The following is a 17,800-nucleotide window of genomic DNA, read 5'->3' as shown; positions in this document are numbered from 1 at the left end:
TCTTAAAGAGTTTTAAGGTCCCTTCCAGTCACTTTGACACAAGAGCCTCTTGTCTCTGGTCTCAGCCCTTCCATATCCATTCTCTGCTCCTCCAACCTTTCTGCGGACTTCTTGCTATGCATGCCAATGTTGGCCTCCTATGAGCAGATTCTCAGTTCTTCTCATCTCTCTTGGATGCCTCCTTTCAGCTTCCCAGCTAACAGTGACCACACTGTGCTTTGTGTACATAGCTCTCTGGGTTATAAATGCATTTATTTCCCCTACTCAACTGTGAGGTCTTTAAAAGCAGGAAGCAGGTCATATTGTTCTCTGCATCTCCAGCTGGTTGCCAGCCACTGTCGCTGCCCAGGAAATGCATAATACTGAATGAATGATGAATCAGTGAATGTATCATTCTTTGCCTCAACCTGGTTACTGACATAACTATTGCAAACCGCCTGGTTTTCCCCTCCCTTTTTCTCTACCCCTGCTCCAATAAGGGCAACCTGTCTATAAGAGAGTGAGGTTCCTACCAGCAGGGTTCTTGGCCATCTTCTCTAGATCATCCTTGGTTTCAGCATGGATTTGCAGACAGGTCTATTCTGGGCTGCGGGCTCATATACTCCACTTCCATTTGACATGCCATTTGCCTAAATCTCAGGTGTCTAACTCAGGTGGCCCAGACTGACTCCCAAAAGCTTTCTTCCCAAACCTACCCCTCTTTCAGGCAGGGATACCACATTCTACCCAGTTGCTCAAACCAAAAAACAAGTCATCCTCCTCTTTTCTTTTTTTCAATCTTACTTATTCATGTATGTGTTTATTGTTTGTTTTCGGCAGTGCTGGGTCTTCTGTGCTGCGCAGGCTTTCTTCCAGTTGTGGCAAACAGGAGCTACTCTTTGTTGCGGTGTGCAGGCTTCTCATTGCAGTGGCTGCTCTTGTGGAGCACAGGCTCTAGGGCACATAGGCTCCGTAATTGTGGCTCCTGGGCCTGGAGCACAGGCTCAACAGTTGTGGTGCACAGTCGGTTGCTCTGCAGCATGTGGAATCTTCCTGGATCAAGGATCGAACCTGGGTCTCTTGCACTGGCAGGCAGATTCTTTACCACTGAGTCACTAGGCAAGCCACATCCTACCTTTTTTTTCCCTCCGCTTAAATACGTCATAGCTTTCTGCAGCCAGAGCAATCATTTAGAAAATAGCAATCTACTCTCAGGTACTTGGCATAAGAGCTCCTAAAATCCTTGGAATGTCCTTAGTATTAGGAATGACAAGTGTCTTTGGTATGCTGCTGAAATGACTCTTGACTGAGGGGTTCTGAGACAGCTTCAGTATGGGGCTGGTCACGAGAAAGACCACAATTTTCAGCTCTGCCACAGCCCTCCACTTCAAATCTTGTCCCACCTCCAGCAAGAGAGAGGGGCTGAAGACTGAGATCAATCACCAGTGGTTGAATCAATCACTAACTGATTATGTTTGGAGAACATCCAGGTTGGTAAACAGATTGAAGTGCTGGAAGGGTGGTATATTCAAAGAAGGCATGGAAACTCCAAGCACTCACACACACACACACACACACCATGCCTTGCCCTATGCACCTCTTCCATCTGGCTGTTCCTGAATTGTGTTCTTTGTAATAAACCATATCGATAATTACATTAAATGTTAATGGACTAAACACTCCAATTAAAAGGCAGAGAGTATCAGAATGCATTTTAAAATACAAGTCTCAACTCAATGCACTCTACAGAAGATATATTTTAACTCTATAAAGGTATTTTATAAGCTGTGAGCATAAGGAGCTTAAAGTGGCTGTATTAATATCAGAAAAATTAGACTTCAAGACAACAAATATTACCAGAGATAAGGAGAGACATCTCATAATGATAATAGGGTCAATTCACCAGGAAGATGTAACAATCCTAAATATGGATGCACCTATTACCAAAATCCTTCCAACAGCCCATGAAGCCTCCTTGAGCTGCAGCTTACTTTGACAACTTCACCCCATGTCACTCTCTCCTGCCACTTTGCCGCCTTCTCTAGCTCAAATCATCCACACACTTTTCCATCCTCTGAGCTCTGCATCACTTTAATCCTCCCTTGCTTCCAACTTTTACCTTTTACTTCTCTCACTTCAACTTTTCTTCTTTAGGGTCTGAGCCTAAATATCACTTTCTCTAAGAATTTTCCTTTGACAACCTCCCAGACAGGAGGCTGAAATATACTTGTGTGCTTCCTTCACCCGCTGCCCGTCTCCGGACTTCAATTACTATCTCATGTCTCTGTCTCCTGCTGGATTATATTCATGGAAGCCAGCCAGGACTGTACATTTTTTCTTGGCTGCTCTAATCCCAAGGCTCAATTACTATACATATTTAAAAACATGAGGAATGAGGGACTTCCTTGGTGGTGAGTGGTTGAGACTCTGTCTTCCGATGCAGGGGGTGTGGGTTTGAACCCTGGTTGGGGAGCTATGATCCCATATGCCTGCCTTGTGGGCAAAAAAACAAAACACAAACCAGAAGCAATATATAACAAATTCTATAAAGATTTTTAAAGTGGTCCACACACAAAAAAATTCTTTAAAAAAATGAATAAGGTCTGGGCTGAGGTTCTGGAACTCATCCATTGGGTTTTAGAACTCAGTCTGTAGTATCTGGTCTTCTGAATGGGACGAACTAAGTAGGATACAGTCAGGAAAGTTTTTCTCCTTCTGCTGCCCTCCAGGACACCCTGTCAGTTAGTTCTCTCTTCCCCTCTCCTGAGAGGCACCTCAGGTAGATACCACACTCTTTTAGTCCCTTTGAGGCACTCAAAGCACAAATTCATTTCAGGCAATACGTTGTCCTTTGAAATAAAAACTTCTTCCTTGCTCTTCCACTCTTCTAATCTCAAAGCTGTTTCTGACAACTCCAGAGCTGAAGTAGGGAGAGGACCAATGAGATGACAAGGGGCGAAGGCCTTTGTACTTAGCTGATGTTCTTTCTGGCCTTTGGCTCTGTCCTAATGCCTGCTCTTTTGTGGGAGGGGTTAGTGGGTCCTTCAGGTATCTCCACCTTACTACATACTGCCCTAATGCAGGCCGCTGCGCTCTTCTCCTGACTTTTTGTTTTTTATTTTTATTGGAGTATAGTTGATATACAATGTTGTGTTAGCTTCTGCTGTACAGCAAAGTGAATCAGTTATCCACATACATGTTGTTCAGTCACTAAGTCAATGTGACCTCATGGATCAAAGCATAATGGGCTTCCCTGTCCTTCACTATCTCCTGGAGTTTGCTGAAACTCATGTCCATTGAGTCGGTGATGCCATCCAATCATCTCATTCTCCATCACCCACTTCTCCTCCTGCCCTCAATCTTTTCCAGCATCAGGGTCTTTCCAATGAGTCGGCTCTTTGCATCAGGTAGCCGAAGTATTGTAGCTTCAGCTTCAGCATCAGTCCTTCCACTAAATATTCAGGACTGATTTCCTTTAGGATTGACTGGTTTGGTTTCTTTGCAGTTGAAGGGACTCTCAAGAGTCTTCTTCAGCACCATAATTCATAAGTTATCAGTTCTTCAGCAATCAGTCTTCTATATGGTCCAAATCTCACATCCATATATGACTACTGGAAAAACCATAGCTTTGACTATACAGACATTTGTTGGCAAAGTGAGGTCTCTGCTTTTTATATGCTTGTCATAGCTTGCCTTCCAAGGAGCAAGCATCCTTTTAATTTCACGTATATCACCTTTTTTTTAAGATTATTTTCCCATAAAGGACATTATAGGTATTGAGTAGAGTTCCCTGTTCTTATTATTTATTATATATATATAGTAGTGTGCATACGTCAATCCCAATCTCCCAATTTATCCCTCCAATCCCTTTCCCCACTGGTAACCGTAAGTTCCAAATCAGTGACTCTGTTTTGTAAGTTAAGTTCATTTGTATCATTTTTTTTTAGATTCTACATGTAAGTGATACCATATGGTATCTGTCTGACTTGCTTCACTTAGTGTGATAATCTCTAGGTCCATCCATGCTGCTGCAAACGGCACTATTTCATTCTTTTTATGGCTGAGTAATATTCCATTATATATAAGTACTATATCTTCTTTATCCATTCACCTCTCAATGGACGTTTAGGTTGCTTCCATGTCTTGGCTATTGTAAATAGTGCTGTTATGATCACCAGGGTACATGTATCTTTTTTAAGTAGAGTTTTCTCTGGATATATACCCAGGACTGGGATTGGTGGATCATATGGTAGTTCTGCCCAGGTAGCTCAGTGGTGAAGAATCTGCCTGCCAAGTGGGAGATGCGGGTTCAATCCCTGGGTCAGAAAGATCCCCTGGAGAAGGAAACGGCAACCCACTCCAGTATTCTTGCCTGGGAAATCCCATGGACAGAGGAGCCTGGCAGACTACAGTCTATGGGGTCACAAAAGAGTTGAATATGACTTAGCGACTAAACAACAACAATGGTAGTTGTATTGTAGTTTTCTAAACCACCCTATTATTCTCCATATTGTTGTACCAATTTACATTCCCACCAACAACACAGGAGGGCTCCCTTTTCACCATACCCTCTTCAGCATTTATTGTTTGTAGACTTTTTGATGATGGCCATTCTGACCAGTGTGAAGTCATACCTCATTGTAGTTCTGATTTACATTTCTGCTGATTTCTTGCTATAGCTCCAGCCTCTCCATTGGAATTCTTCCTTCCTTCATAGCTGAGGTCCCTTCAGATGCTCAGCTACCCTCCAGAGTCTAACTATCCCACAGCTGTACGGCTACTCCAACTGCTGGTCTCTCGTGCTCATTCAGCCATCAAGCACTGCTCCAGGTAGGAGGCAGATGGCAGTCCTCTTGATCTCTAAATTCCAGGTAACATGTCAGGCTCAATTCATGCCACCTTGGTGGCAGCTGGGGTTGGCTGGCATGTTTCTACTGTTCACCAGGCTGAGCCATAGGCTCCCAGTTCCTGGCATCAGAATTCTCTCCAGGAGGTTCACCTGAAGGGCCTCTTACTTGGTTTCCTGTGAATGCCTTTGGAACAGTCTTTTCCTCTGACACACACCACTGCCCCATCACCTTCTCTTAGATAGCCTGAGGTGGGTAACGGAGTTGAAGGTCCAAGATCATTTTGGCCATCTCCTAAGAAGTGTTGCTTTAGATCGTGGGGATATTTATCACTCCCTGTTTTTCACTCTGAGGCTTTAGACAAAATTGCCAGGCACAAATGAGGTCCTGCTTCATATCCAGTTATACCTGTCAACCTCACTGCCTGCTCTAGTTTAATATCAAGAATTTGAAGATGCATTAAGAAGTCAGAGAAAGACAAGTATGATATCACTTATATGTGGAAGCTAAAAAACAAACAAGTGAATCTGACAGAGACTCACAGACATAGAGAACAAACTAGTGGTTACTGGTGAGGAGAGGGAAGGGGGTGGGACAGAATGGGGGAGGGAATTAAGAGGTACAAACTACATGGATAAAATAAATAAGCTACAAGGATATGTTATACAACACAGGAATATAGCCAATAGCTTCTGATAACTATAACTGGAGTAGAGTATAACATTTAAAAATTGTAAATCACTATGCTGTACACTTGAAACTTACATACTGTACATTAACTATGCATGCTAAGTCACTTCGATTGTGTCCGACTCTTTGTGACTCTATGTCACAGCCCACCAGGTTCCTCTGTCCATGGGGATTCTCCAGGCAAGAATACTGGAGTGGGTTGCCATGCCCTTCTTCAGGGGATCTTCCCAACCCAGGGACCAAAGAGATGTGGATCTCTTATATCTCCTGCATTGATAGGCATGTTCTTTACCATTAGTGCTACCTGGGAAACCCACATTAACTATACCCTCAAAAAAAAAAAGTTAAAAAAAAAAAGAATATGAAGATACAGAACATTCAGGAGATGTCTCAGTTCAGTTCAGTCACTCAGTTGTGTCTGACTCTTTGCGACCCCATGAATCACAGCATGCCAGGCCTCCCTGTCCATCACCATCTCCTGGAGTTCACTCAGATTCACGTCCATCAAGTCTGTGATGCCATCCAGCCATCTCATCCTCTGTCGTCCCCTTCTCCTCCTGCCCCCAATCCCTCCCAGCATCAGAGTCTTTTCCAATGAGTCAACTCTTCCCATGAGGTGGCCAAAGTATTGGAGTTTCAGCTTTAGCATATTCTTTCCAAAGAAATCCCAGGGTTGATCTCCTTCAGAATGGACTGGTTGGATCTCCTTGCAGTCCAAGGGGCCCTCAAGAGTCTTCTCCAACACCACAGTTCAAACGCATCAATTCTTCAGCGGTCGGCCTTCTTCACAGTCCAACTCTCATATCCATACATGACCACAGAAAAAACCATAGCCTTGACAAGACGGACCTTAGTTGGCAAAGTAATGTCTCTGCTTTTGAATATACTATCTAGGTTGGTCATAACTTTTCTTCCAAGGAGTAAGTGTCTTTTAATTTCATGGCTGCAGTCACCATCTGCAGTGATTCTGCAGCCCAAAAAATAAAGTCTGACACTATTTTCACTGTTTCCTCATCTATTTCCCATGAAGTGATGGGACCGGATGCCATGATCTTCATTTTCTGAATGTTGAGCTTTAAGCCAACTTTTTCACTCTCCTCTTTCACTTTCATCAAGAGGCTTTTTAGCTCCTCTTCACTTTCTGCCATAAGGGTGGTGTCATCTGCATATCTGAGGTTACTGATATTTCTCCCGGCAATCTTGATTCCAGCTTGTGCTTCTTCCAGTCCAGCATTTCTCATGATGTACTCTGCATATAAGTTAAATAAGCAGGGTGACAATATACAGCCTTGACGTACTCCTTTTCCTATTTGGAACCAGTCTGTTGTTCCATGTCCAGTTCTAACTGTTGCTTCCTGACCTGCATACAGATTTCTCAAGAGGCAGGTTAGGTGGTCTGGTATTCCCATCTCTTTCAGAATTTTCCACAGTTTCTTGTGATCCACAAAGTCAAAGGCTTTGGCATAGTCAATAAAGCAGAAATAGATGTTTTTCTGGAACTCTCTTGCTTTTTCCATGATCCAGCAGATGTTGGCAATTTGCTCTGGTTCCTCTGCCTTTTCTAAAACAGGCTTGAACATCAGGGAGTTCACGGTTCACGTATTGCTGAAGTCTGGCTTGGAGAATTTTGAGTATTACTTCACTAACGTGTGAGATGAGTGCAATTGTGCGGTAGTTTGAGCATTCTTTTGCATTGCCTTTCTTTGGAATTGGAATGAAAACTGACCTTTTCCAGTCCTGTGGCCACTGCTGAGTTTTCCAAACTTGCTGGCATATTGAGTGCAGCACTTTCACAGCATCATCTTTCAGGATTTCAAACAGCTCCACTGGAATGCCATCACCTCCACTAGCTTTGTTTGTAGTGATGCTTTCTAAGGCCCACTTGACTTCACACAGCAGGATGTCTGGCTCTAGATTAGTGATCACATCATCATGATTATTTGGGTCATGAGGATCTTTTTTGTACAGTTCTTCCGTGTATTCTTGCCACCTCTTCTTAATATCTGCTGCTTCTGTTAGGTCCAGACCATTTCTGTCCTTTATCGAGCCCATTTTTTCGTGAAATGTTCCCTTGGTATCTCTAATTTTCTTGAAGAGATCTCTAGTCTTTCCCATCCTGTTGTTTTCCTCTATTTCTTTGCATTGATCACTGAAGAAGGCTTTCTTATCTCTTCTTGCTATTCTCTGGAACTCTGCATTCAGATGCTTATATCTTTGTTTTTCTCCTTTGCTTTTCGCCTCTCTTCTTTTCACAGCTATTTGTAAGGCCTCCCCAGACAGCCATTTTGCTTTTTTGCATTTCTTTTCCATGGGGATGGTCTTGATCCCTGTCTCCTGTACAATGTCACGAACCTCCGTCCATAGTTCATCAGGCACTCTATCAGATCTAGACCCTTAAATCTATTTCTCACTTCCACTGTATAATCATAAGGGATTTGATTTAGGTCATACCTGAATGGCTGCGAGCCAGCTCACTAAGCGCAGGCGGATGCAAGCCGGCTCACTAAGCGCGGCCGAGAGGAGCCTACCCGACGTCCGAGGTCAGGGGCAGCAGCCTAGAGTGCCAGGCTGCGACGGCGCAGAACAGCCGAGAGGAGCTACCCTGCGTCCAAGGTCAGTGGCGGCGGCTGGGAGGAACTACCCCGAGTCTGAGGTCAGGGGCGGCGGCCGGGAGGAGACACCCCGAGTCCGAGATCAGGGGTGGCAGCCGGGAGGAGCTACCCCGCAGCCGAGGCCAGTGGCAGCCGGGAGGAGACACCCCGTGTCCGAGGTCAGGGGTGGCAGCCGGGAGGAGCTACCCCACGTCGGAGGCCAGTGGCAGCCGGGAAGGAGACACCCCACGTCCGAGATCAGGGGCGGCAGCCGGGAGGAGCAACCCGAGGAGCGGTGGCTGCACAGGCACAGGAGGGCCTAGAGGAGCTATCCCACATTGAAGGTCAGGAACGGCAGCGGTAAGGAGATACACCTCTTCCAAGGTAAGGAGCAGCAGCTGTGCTTTGCTGGAGCAGCTGTGAAGAGATACCCCACGCCCAAGGTAAGAGAAACCCAAGTAAGATGGTTAAGTGTTGCAAGAGGGCATCAGAGGGCAGACACACTGAAACCATACTCACAGAAAACAAGTCAATCTAATCACATTGTCTAACTCAATGAAACTAAGCCATGCCTGTGGGGCAACCCAAGACGGGCGGGTCATGGTGGAGAGGTCTGACAGAATGTGGTCCACTGGAGAAGGGAATGGCAAGCCACTTCAGTATTCTTGCCTTGAGAACCCCATGAACAGTATGAAAAGGCAAAATGATAGGATACCGAAAGAGGAACTCCCCAGGTCATTAGGTGCCCAATATGCTACTGGAGATCAGTGGAGAAATAACTCCAGAAAGAATGAAGGGATGGAGCCAAAGCAAAACCAATAACCAGCTGTGGATGGGACTGGTGATAGAAGCAAGATCCAATGCTGTAAAGAGCAATATGGCATAGGAACCTGGAATGTCAGGTCCATGAATCAAGGCAAATAGGAAGTGGTCAAACAAGAGATGGCAAGGGTGAACATCGACATTCTAGGAATCAGCGAACTAAAATGGACTGGAATGGGTGAATTTAACTCAGATGACCATTACATCTACTACTGCGGGCAGGAATCCCTCAGAAGAAATGGAGTAGCCATCATGGTCAACAAAAAAGTCCGAACTGCAGTACTTGGATGCAGTCTCAAAAATGACAGAATGATCTCTGTTCGTCTCCAAGGCAAACCATTCAGTATCACAGTTATCCAAGTCAATGCCCCAACCAGAAATGCTGAAGAAACTTAAGTTGAACGGTTTTATGAAGACCTACAAGATCTTTTAGAACTAACACCCAAAAAAGATATCCTTTTCATTACAGGGGACTGGAATGCAAAAGTAGGAAGTCAAGAAACACCTAGAGTAACAGGCAAATTTGGCCTTGGAATGCGGAATGAAGCAGGGCAAAGACTAATAGAGTTTTGCCAAGAAAATGCACTGGTCATACCAAACACCCTCTTCCAACAACACAAGAGAAGACTCTACACATGGACATCACCAGATGGTCAACACCGAAATCAGATTGATTATATTCTCTGCAGCCAAAGATGGAGAAGCTCTATACAGTCAACAAAAACAAGACCAGGAGCTGACTGTGGCTCAGATCATGAACTCCTTATTGCCAAATTCAGACTTAAATTGAAGAAAGTAGGGAAAACCGCTAGACCATTCAGGTATGACCTAAATCAGGAGATGTCTAGGAGACAGATAAAAAAATGTCACAGAACTCTGCTTCTCATCTTGGAGGATATGGATAGACAGACACTAGAAGTCATAGCATACCCATCTTGAACATCAATTTTCATATTAAAACACACACAGATCTGTCATGAAGTAAAATGAACAATTTTGGAGGGGGTAGAAAAACAGAAGCTTTTAAATAAATATAGTTTACCATCAGCCACTTTATCTACAGATGCTAGGGATGGTACATGGAAACACTTGAAAATTTTTTGAGGGAAGTATTTTGGAGATAGTTGAGTCCTTAAAAAATGGGTGCTACCCTTCTGGAAGTTGTCAGGAATACTGTTGAGGCAAATGGAGAAACACTGCAGAGAACTTAGGTCACCTTGACTGCTCCATAAACAAGCTGAGAGAAACTTTCTAAGCCTTCTTTTTAATACTAAGATTGAAGAGAGAAGAGAGGAAATCGAACAGGACTTCTGGTTACTCTTGGAAAAGCAGGTCTGGATCTCTAGATCAGGAGCAACTAGCAACAGAGCTTCCGTTTGAGTATGGTTTTCTGTGTGTTTGTTCTTTTGAAGATTGCCTGAGCTATGTTTGCTGTTTCTGTCTGCCCAACAGCAAAACAAAAACAAAACACCTTGAAAATGACTGGGTCATCCGTAGTGGCATGGATGGACCTAGAGTCTGTCATACAGAGTGATGCAAATCAGAAAGAAAGCATCAAGCACATGTATATATCCATATGGAATCTGGAAAAATGGCACAGATGAGCCTACTTGCTGGCAGGAACACAGATGAAGAAGCAGAGAACAAACTTTTGGACAAACCAGGGGAAAGAGAGGGTGGAATGAATTGAGCAGCATGGACACATATATACACTGCTGCTGCAGCTGCTGCTGCTGCTGCTGCTGCTAAGTCGCTTCAGTCGTGTCCGACTCTGTGCGACCCCATACACAGCAGCCCACCAGGCTCCCACATCCCTGGGATTCTCCAGGCAAGAACACTGGAGTGGGTTGCCATTTCCTTCTCCAATGCATGAAAGTGAAAAGTGAAAGGGAAGTCGCTCAGTCATGTCCGACCCTCAGCGACCCCAAGGACTACAGCCTTCCAGGCTCCTCCGTCCATGGGATTTTCCAGGTGAGAGTACTGGAGTGGGGTGCTACTGCCTTCTCCGCATATATACACTACCATGCATAAAATACCTAGTGGGAGGACAGCTCTGCAACACGGGGAGCTCAGCTCCTCACGCTGTGATGACCTGGAGGAGTAGGATGTGGTTGGGGGTGGGAAGGAGGCTCAAGAGGGAAGGAATATATGTTTCCTCATAGCTGATTCACATTGTTGTACACAGCAGAAACTAACACAACACTGTAAAGCCATTATACACCAATTATAAAACAAAACAAACAAAAACACCTTGAAAACAAAAGTATCAAGTGCCTGTAAGGAGCAAGGAAGAAGAGAGCCATGAAAACTGGCCTTCTCACTCCACCACAAACCTCAGAAGACTCAGTAGATAGGGTAGATTTGAAGGAGAAAAGAGAAACAGGCAGAATCTAAAGTGGGTGGCTGGGGCCTGAGGCGAAACCTTTAGGGGCCTAAAGAAAGGAAGACTTCATGGTTTCTTAGCACAAAACAAAACATAACTGCCTCCAGCGATTTACGACCTCTGTTGAGCAAGCCAACTGAACTGGTAGAGAACAGCTCATCTCTAAATTTAACTTCCAATTCCCCCCAAAATTCATAGTCTTACGATGTACCTGGTTTTCCTTCCAATGCTATTCAGTAATGTGAATCAGGTTGCATGTGCTATTTTAATATGATGCCTACCTTTCTTAAGAATCTTCTTCACTTTCACATAGTTGCCCTGTTTGACATACTCATGAAGCTGTGCTTCCAAGGAGTCATTTCTTAAGGAACCAAGCTGAACAGGACAGGGGACTGGAAGGTGAACAGCCCGAGACATCCTGTTTCAAAAGAAAGCAACATACTTATTTCTAAGTGAACCAGAAACGCAAGGAAAAAGGTTCGATTCTTTCACATTTCTTTCACTTCTTGTCCATTTTCATTTATAATGAATAGGACTGGGGGACAAAGACCCCGAGCTCCTGAAGCAGGGGATCTGGGTTTGATCTCTGGTCAGGGAACTAAAATCTTGCATACCTTGCTGCTGTTGCTGCTGCTGCTGCTAAGTCACTTCAGTCGTGTCCGACTCTGTGCAACCCCATAGACGGCAGCCCACCAGGCTCCCCCATCCCTGGGATTCTCTAGGCAAGAACATTGGAGTGGGTTGCCATTGCCTTCTCCGATGCATGAAAGTGAAAAGTCAAAGTGAAGTTGCTCAGTCGTGTCTGACTCTCAGCGACCCCATGGACTGCAGCCTACCAGGCTCCTGTGTCCATGGGATTTTCCAGGCAAGAGTACTGGAGTGGGGTGCCATGAGGCATGGCCAAAATTAAATAAATAAAAATAAATTCTAAAAGATTAAATTTTATTCTCAATGTTACTGTTGAAATTGAAGAACTCAATATTTTTGTCAATTCCTGGAAGTGAAAACGGAGAAGGCAATGGCAACCCACTCCAGTGTTCTTGCCTGGAGAATCCCAGGGATGGGGGAGCCTGGTGGGCTGCAGTCTATGGGGTCGCACAGAGTCAGACACGAGTGAAGCGACTTAGCAGCAGCAGCAGGGAGTGAAAAAGTGATGATACCAATAAGTAGAATTAGAAATACACATTTATTGCATCATCAAGACCATTAGGAGAGTATTAACTTGTGAGTGTGTTTTGTTTTGGCCTTGAGGCTTATGGGATCCTATTTCTGGGACCACGGATTGAACTCGAACTCTTGGCAGTGAAAGTGCGAAGTCCTAACTGCTGGACTACCAGGGAATTGCCAGGAGGGCATTCACTTTGAAAAGTTAGGGGACTTATTTGGGGATCAAGTGGCTAAGACTTGGCGCTCCCAGTGCAGGGTGCCCAGGTTTAATCCCTGGTAGGAGAACTAGATCTCACATGCCAAGACCAAAAGATCCTGCATGTTGCAAATAAGAGCCAGTGCAGCCAAAATAAATACAAATAAATATTTAAAAAATTCTGCACCGCAATAACTCTTGTCCAAAAAAGAACAAACAGTATACAAATGCAGACATTTATGTAGAGGGTAGACAGTCTGTGGATTGGGTTCAGAGTTCAGACTCTGAAGTTCTCAACCTGGCTGTGTCACTTCCCTGTGTGACCTTGAAGAAATTATTTAACTTTTCATGGGCTTCAATTTCCTCATCTATAAATGGGAGTACTCTGCAAAGTGCTTAGAACTCTGCCTGGAACCAAGGAACTGTCTATAGTTGTTAGCTGCTGTTATGCACACTAGAACCTATGCACACTAGAATGGTAACTGCACCATTTCATATTACCACCAGCAGTGAAAAAGGGTCCCAATTTTTCCAGATCTTCAATACTTAATTCTTGTTTTGTTCTTTAAATAATAGTCATTTTAGAACGTCCCTGATGGTCCAGTGGTAAGAATCCACCTATCAATGCACAGAACCTGGGTTGGATCCCTGGTCTGGGAAGATCCCACATGCCTTGGGGCAACTAGGTCCCTGGGCAACAACTACTGAGCCCACACTCTATGAGAAGCCCTCCCACTGCAACAAAGTGGCCCCCATTTCCCCAACTAGAGAAAAACCTCCAGCAGTAACTAAGACCCAGTGCTGGCAAAAATAATTATTTTAAAAGTGATTTTAATGTTGACCTTTAAAAAATTTTTATTTATTTGCATTTACACCAATATATGACATTTTGACATAAAATATTCAAATCTTCAGATCTGCTTGTTTCATACGTTTCCTACAGCTGCAAAAATTAAGCGTCGACTGTTAATCATGTTTATGCTAACTTCCACTTCCTGTGTACTTTTCAGTTTACTTCCTTTTAGAATTCTTTTCCAGTCACCCTCAGAGATTCTCTTTTTTAAAAAAATATCATTGTGGAGTAATAGCGTTTAAAACGGTTCTGAACATTACTAAAGCATATTTTTAACCAACCAGCTCCTGCAACTACTTAATCGGTAATCCCCCCTGAAAACTGCAGCTAAATGAACATTTCAGTACTGTAAATTTGGCCGACTAACCCAGTAAGACTCAAGAGAAGACTCTTGAGAGTCCCTTGGACTGCAAGGAGATCCAACCAGTCCATCCTAAAGGAGATCAGTCCTGGGTGTTCTTTCGGAAAGTGAAAGTGAAGTCACTCAGCTCAGTCGTGTCAGGTTCTTTGTGACCCCATGGACTGTAGCTCACCAGGCTCCTCTGTCCATGAGATTCTCCAGGCAAGAATACTGGAGTGAGTTGCCATTTCCTTCTCCAGGGAATCTTCCCGAGCCAGGATCGAACCCTGGTCTCCTGCATTGGAGGCAGACGCTTTAACCTCTGAGCCACCAAGACTGATGCTAAAGCTGAAACTCCCAATACTTCGGCCACCTCATGAGAAGAGTTGACTCACTGGAAAAGACTCTGATGCTGGGAGGGATTGGGGGCAGGAGGAGAAGGGGACGACAGAGGATGAGATGGCTGGATGGCATCACTGACTCGATGGACGTGAGTTTGAGTGAACTCGGGGAGTTGGTGATGGACAGGGAGGCCTGGCGTGCTGCGATTCATGGGGTCGCAAAGAGTCGGACACGACTGAGCGACTGAACTGAACCCAATAATTAAACGCATTTCGAGTTGCCCTGGTGGCTGAGACGGAAAGAATCTGTCCCCATGAAGATAGACCCTGGTTGGACTCCTGGGCTGGGAAGATCCGCTGGAGAAAAAATAGACTACCCACTTAAGTATTCTTGGGCTTCCTTTAGTAGCTCAGTTGGTAAAGAATCCACCTGCAATACAGGATATCTGGATTTGGAAAATCCCCTGGAAAATGATAAATGCTACCTCCAGTAATCTCGCCTGAAAAACCCCACTAACTATAGTACATGAAGTCACTACTCCATACCTGCTGCTAAGTCACTTCAATCGTGTCCGACTCTGTACTGCCCCAGAGACATCATCCCACCCGGTTTCCCCCGTGCCTGGGATTGCTGCAGGCAAAAGCACCGGAGTGGATTACTATTTCCTTCCTCTAATGCATGAAAGTGGAAATAAAGTGACTCAGTCGTGTCCAACTTAGAATTGCCTACCACCTTATCAAGCTCTTCCAAACAGGAAGTACTAAACCGGGCTGCCATTAACTTTCTCAGTATTAGAGCTGTAACAGTCTCTAAAATCACATAAACTTCTATCCTTAAACATGTTTATTGTCAGGGGAAAGCGCGAACGCAGTCCCCCACTAGCACAAATTATGCAGTCGAGTTTCCCACATTTGGGGAAATCGCAGGGGTCAGCACATCCGGAGTGCAATGGATAAGCCTCGCCCTGGGAAAACCACCTTCGTGATCATGGTATCTCCCCTGCCAGGTAAGTATGAGTTGCTGGCCCTGCCTGCCGCCTCAGCCTCACGTTCCAAACACTTCGCACTTACGGTCACTCTCTTCACCGCAACTCTACACCCGCACTTACGAAATAACGGCTTCTCCCACCTATAAAGGCCTCACGAGCACATTGCCAGTACCGCAATATTTGCAAAATAATACAAACGCTTCATAGTACATTTGAACAGGGCCGGCCGACGCCGAGCTCATTTACATACTCCGCGCACCTTAGTGACGTCACCCCGCAGCGCCGACTGTACCGGGGCCTCGTGATAGGCTGACTGACGGCCACGGAGGCGCTCGGGGCCTAATCCCCGGGGCCGGGAATGTGACCCACCTTTGTGACAGAAGAGATTGTAGGGAGGCGATGAGCTTTGAGACTGGGTGGGGCGGGAATAGTCTGAATTATCCATGTGCGCCTAATGTAATCAACGGCCCTTATAAAGAGGAAGCAGGAGGCAGGAAGCAGTTAAGAAGGCAGCTGTGGTGGCGGCGGCAACAACAGCGACGACGGTGAAAGAGACGGAGGAAACAGAAGATGGCTGATTTCTTGAAAGGGCTGCCTGTCTACAACAAAAGCAATTTTAGTAGCTTCCATGCCAACTGTCCCTGCAAAGCCTCGAACCGACGTCCACCAGTCTACCTGCCCACTCAGGAGTACCCGTCTGAACAGATAATTTTGACAGAAAAAACAAACATTCTTTTGCGCTACCTACAACAGCAACGGGACAAAAAGAATGCCGCCGAGAAGAAAGACCAGGAGCAAGAGAACCTCGAGGCCGAGAGCTGGGCGTCCCCGTGCAAGATCCCACGGATCTACAGCCAGGACGGGGACGACTGGGACGAGGACCCTTGAAACTCACGGCCCTACTCAGATGCCTCCTGTGCTGGCTGCTGCTCGCCTGCCCGCCGGCCTGCCCACGCCCTACCGTTCACACCACTTCCAATATGATAAAGCCAATGTATTTATTTTCCTTGTGTTTTTATTGATGTTGTAAATTTAGCACCTTATGATTAAACGGGATGTCAGACCCACTAGTGTGATGTTGGTAGGTGTTTTTTTTTTTAAACAAACAAATTGTTATTAGCTGCCACCTCCTTCAGTTTTTCCTCCTCTTGCTCTCTAGTCCTCCTCTGGAAAACTGGAGCCTCTCTTCGAGGGTCTAGATTCGGGGCCCTGCTGCAGCTGGTCCTCATGGGTGGGGGCTCTTCTCTTGGTTCCCATCTACTGGTCCGGGTCTTAAACACTTTGCCTTGTCACAAGTTCCGCAGGGACTTACTCTGCCTAGACCTTGCTCTGACCTTGAATAAGTGGGAGAAGTCAGCTTTTGTTCAGTCGCTAAGGCACCGACTCCATGGACTGCAGCATGCCAGGCTTCCCCATCCTTCACTATCTCCCAGAAATTGCTCAAACTCACATCCACTGAGTTGGTGATGCCATCCAACCATCTCATCCTCTGTCGTCCCCTTCTCCTCCCTCCTTCAATCTTTCCCAGCATCAGGGTCTTTTCTAATGAGTCACTCTCTGCATCAGGTGGCCAAAGGACTGGAGCTTCAGCTTCAGCATCAGTCCTTCCAGTGAATTCTCGGAGCTGATTTCCTTTAGTATCCACTGGTTTGATCTCTTTGCTGTCCTGAAGAGTCTTCTCCAACCACAGTCTGAAAGCATCAATTTTTCGGCGCTCAGCTTTCTTTATGGTCCAACTCTCACATCCATATATGACTACTGGAAAACTCATAGCTTTGACTATACCGAACTTTGTCAGCAAAGTGATGTCTCTGCTCTTAAATACGCTGTATTTGTCACAACTTTTCTTCCAAGGAGTGTGTCTTTTAATTTCGTGGCTTAGCCTTTTCATTTCTTCTGGAGCTATTTCTCCACTCTTCCCCAGTAGCATATTGGACACCTACCGACCTGGGGAGTTCATCTTTCAGTGTCCTATCTTTTTGCCTTTTCATACTGTTCATGAGGTTCTCAAGGCAAGAAGGCTGAAGGAGTTTGCCATTCCTTTCCTCAGTGGACCACGTTTTGTCCTAACTCTCCACCATGCTGGCCATCTTGTGTGGCCAGAGCATGGCTCACAGCTTCACTAATTTACCCAAGGCTGTGATCCATGTGATCATTTTGATCATTATAGTTAAGTATCATCTCCATATCTTGAAGATCTATGTATTTTTGTCAGGGACTAGTTTGGTGCACCATTTCCACCCCAATAAAAGGAGCTTTTTCACCTGGAAAAAATTTAAAAAGGTGGTGGATGGAAGGTTGATGTCAGCAGATGAAAAAGTACTGGTTTTGAAAACACAGAAAGGGGACCATAAGGCCAGAATGTAGAGAAATAGCCTCCAATAGTCTTTCCCACAGAATAAACAAAACAGCTCATTTCATTCCTAGAATAGTGAAAGTTTACTTTTAAACCATTTTTTAAAAATTCATTCAGTGTGTTTGAGTCTGTGACCCCATGAGCTATACAGTCGATGGAATGCTCCAGGCCAGAATACAGGAGTGGGTAGCCTTTTTCCTGGAGAAGGCAATGGCACCCCACTCCAGTACTCTTGCCTGGAAAATC

General features: G+C 45.1%; 2 protein-coding genes and 1 non-coding gene across 3 annotated transcripts in view; 1 reads left to right on the top strand and 2 right to left on the bottom strand.

Annotated features, from left to right (window-relative positions):
- TEX14 (testis expressed 14, intercellular bridge forming factor) overlaps nucleotides 1-11,729 on the bottom strand; it is an 85,006-nt gene extending 73,277 nt beyond the window's left edge. Inside the window, exon 1 of the mRNA XM_040244207.1 lies at nucleotides 11,594-11,729. Within this exon, the coding sequence (XP_040100141.1) occupies nucleotides 11,594-11,729 (136 nt within the window). The remainder of the gene's footprint in view (nucleotides 1-11,593) is intronic.
- Nucleotides 11,730-15,060: 3,331 nt separating this feature from the next.
- On the bottom strand, nucleotides 15,061-15,224 carry LOC120867482. Its single transcript, XR_005721910.1, has one exon. It is a non-coding gene; the product is annotated as a U1 spliceosomal RNA (small nuclear RNA).
- A 32-nt stretch (nucleotides 15,225-15,256) lies between these two features.
- Nucleotides 15,257-16,265, top strand: LOC120866461 (DET1- and DDB1-associated protein 1-like). The gene has a single exon (XM_040244206.1). It carries the CDS (start codon nucleotides 15,769-15,771, stop codon nucleotides 16,084-16,086), a length of 318 nt encoding a protein of 105 aa, XP_040100140.1. The 5' UTR covers nucleotides 15,257-15,768; the 3' UTR covers nucleotides 16,087-16,265.
- The last annotated feature ends 1,535 nt before the right edge of the window (nucleotides 16,266-17,800 follow it).

The sequence above is a fragment of the Oryx dammah genome, unplaced genomic scaffold (genome assembly GCF_014754425.2).
Source record: "Oryx dammah isolate SB20612 unplaced genomic scaffold, SCBI_Odam_1.1 HiC_scaffold_8, whole genome shotgun sequence".
NCBI lineage: Eukaryota > Metazoa > Chordata > Mammalia > Artiodactyla > Bovidae > Oryx > Oryx dammah.
The sequence above is the reverse complement of the archived record's forward strand: the minus strand, read 5'-3'. Positions and strand labels throughout refer to the sequence as shown.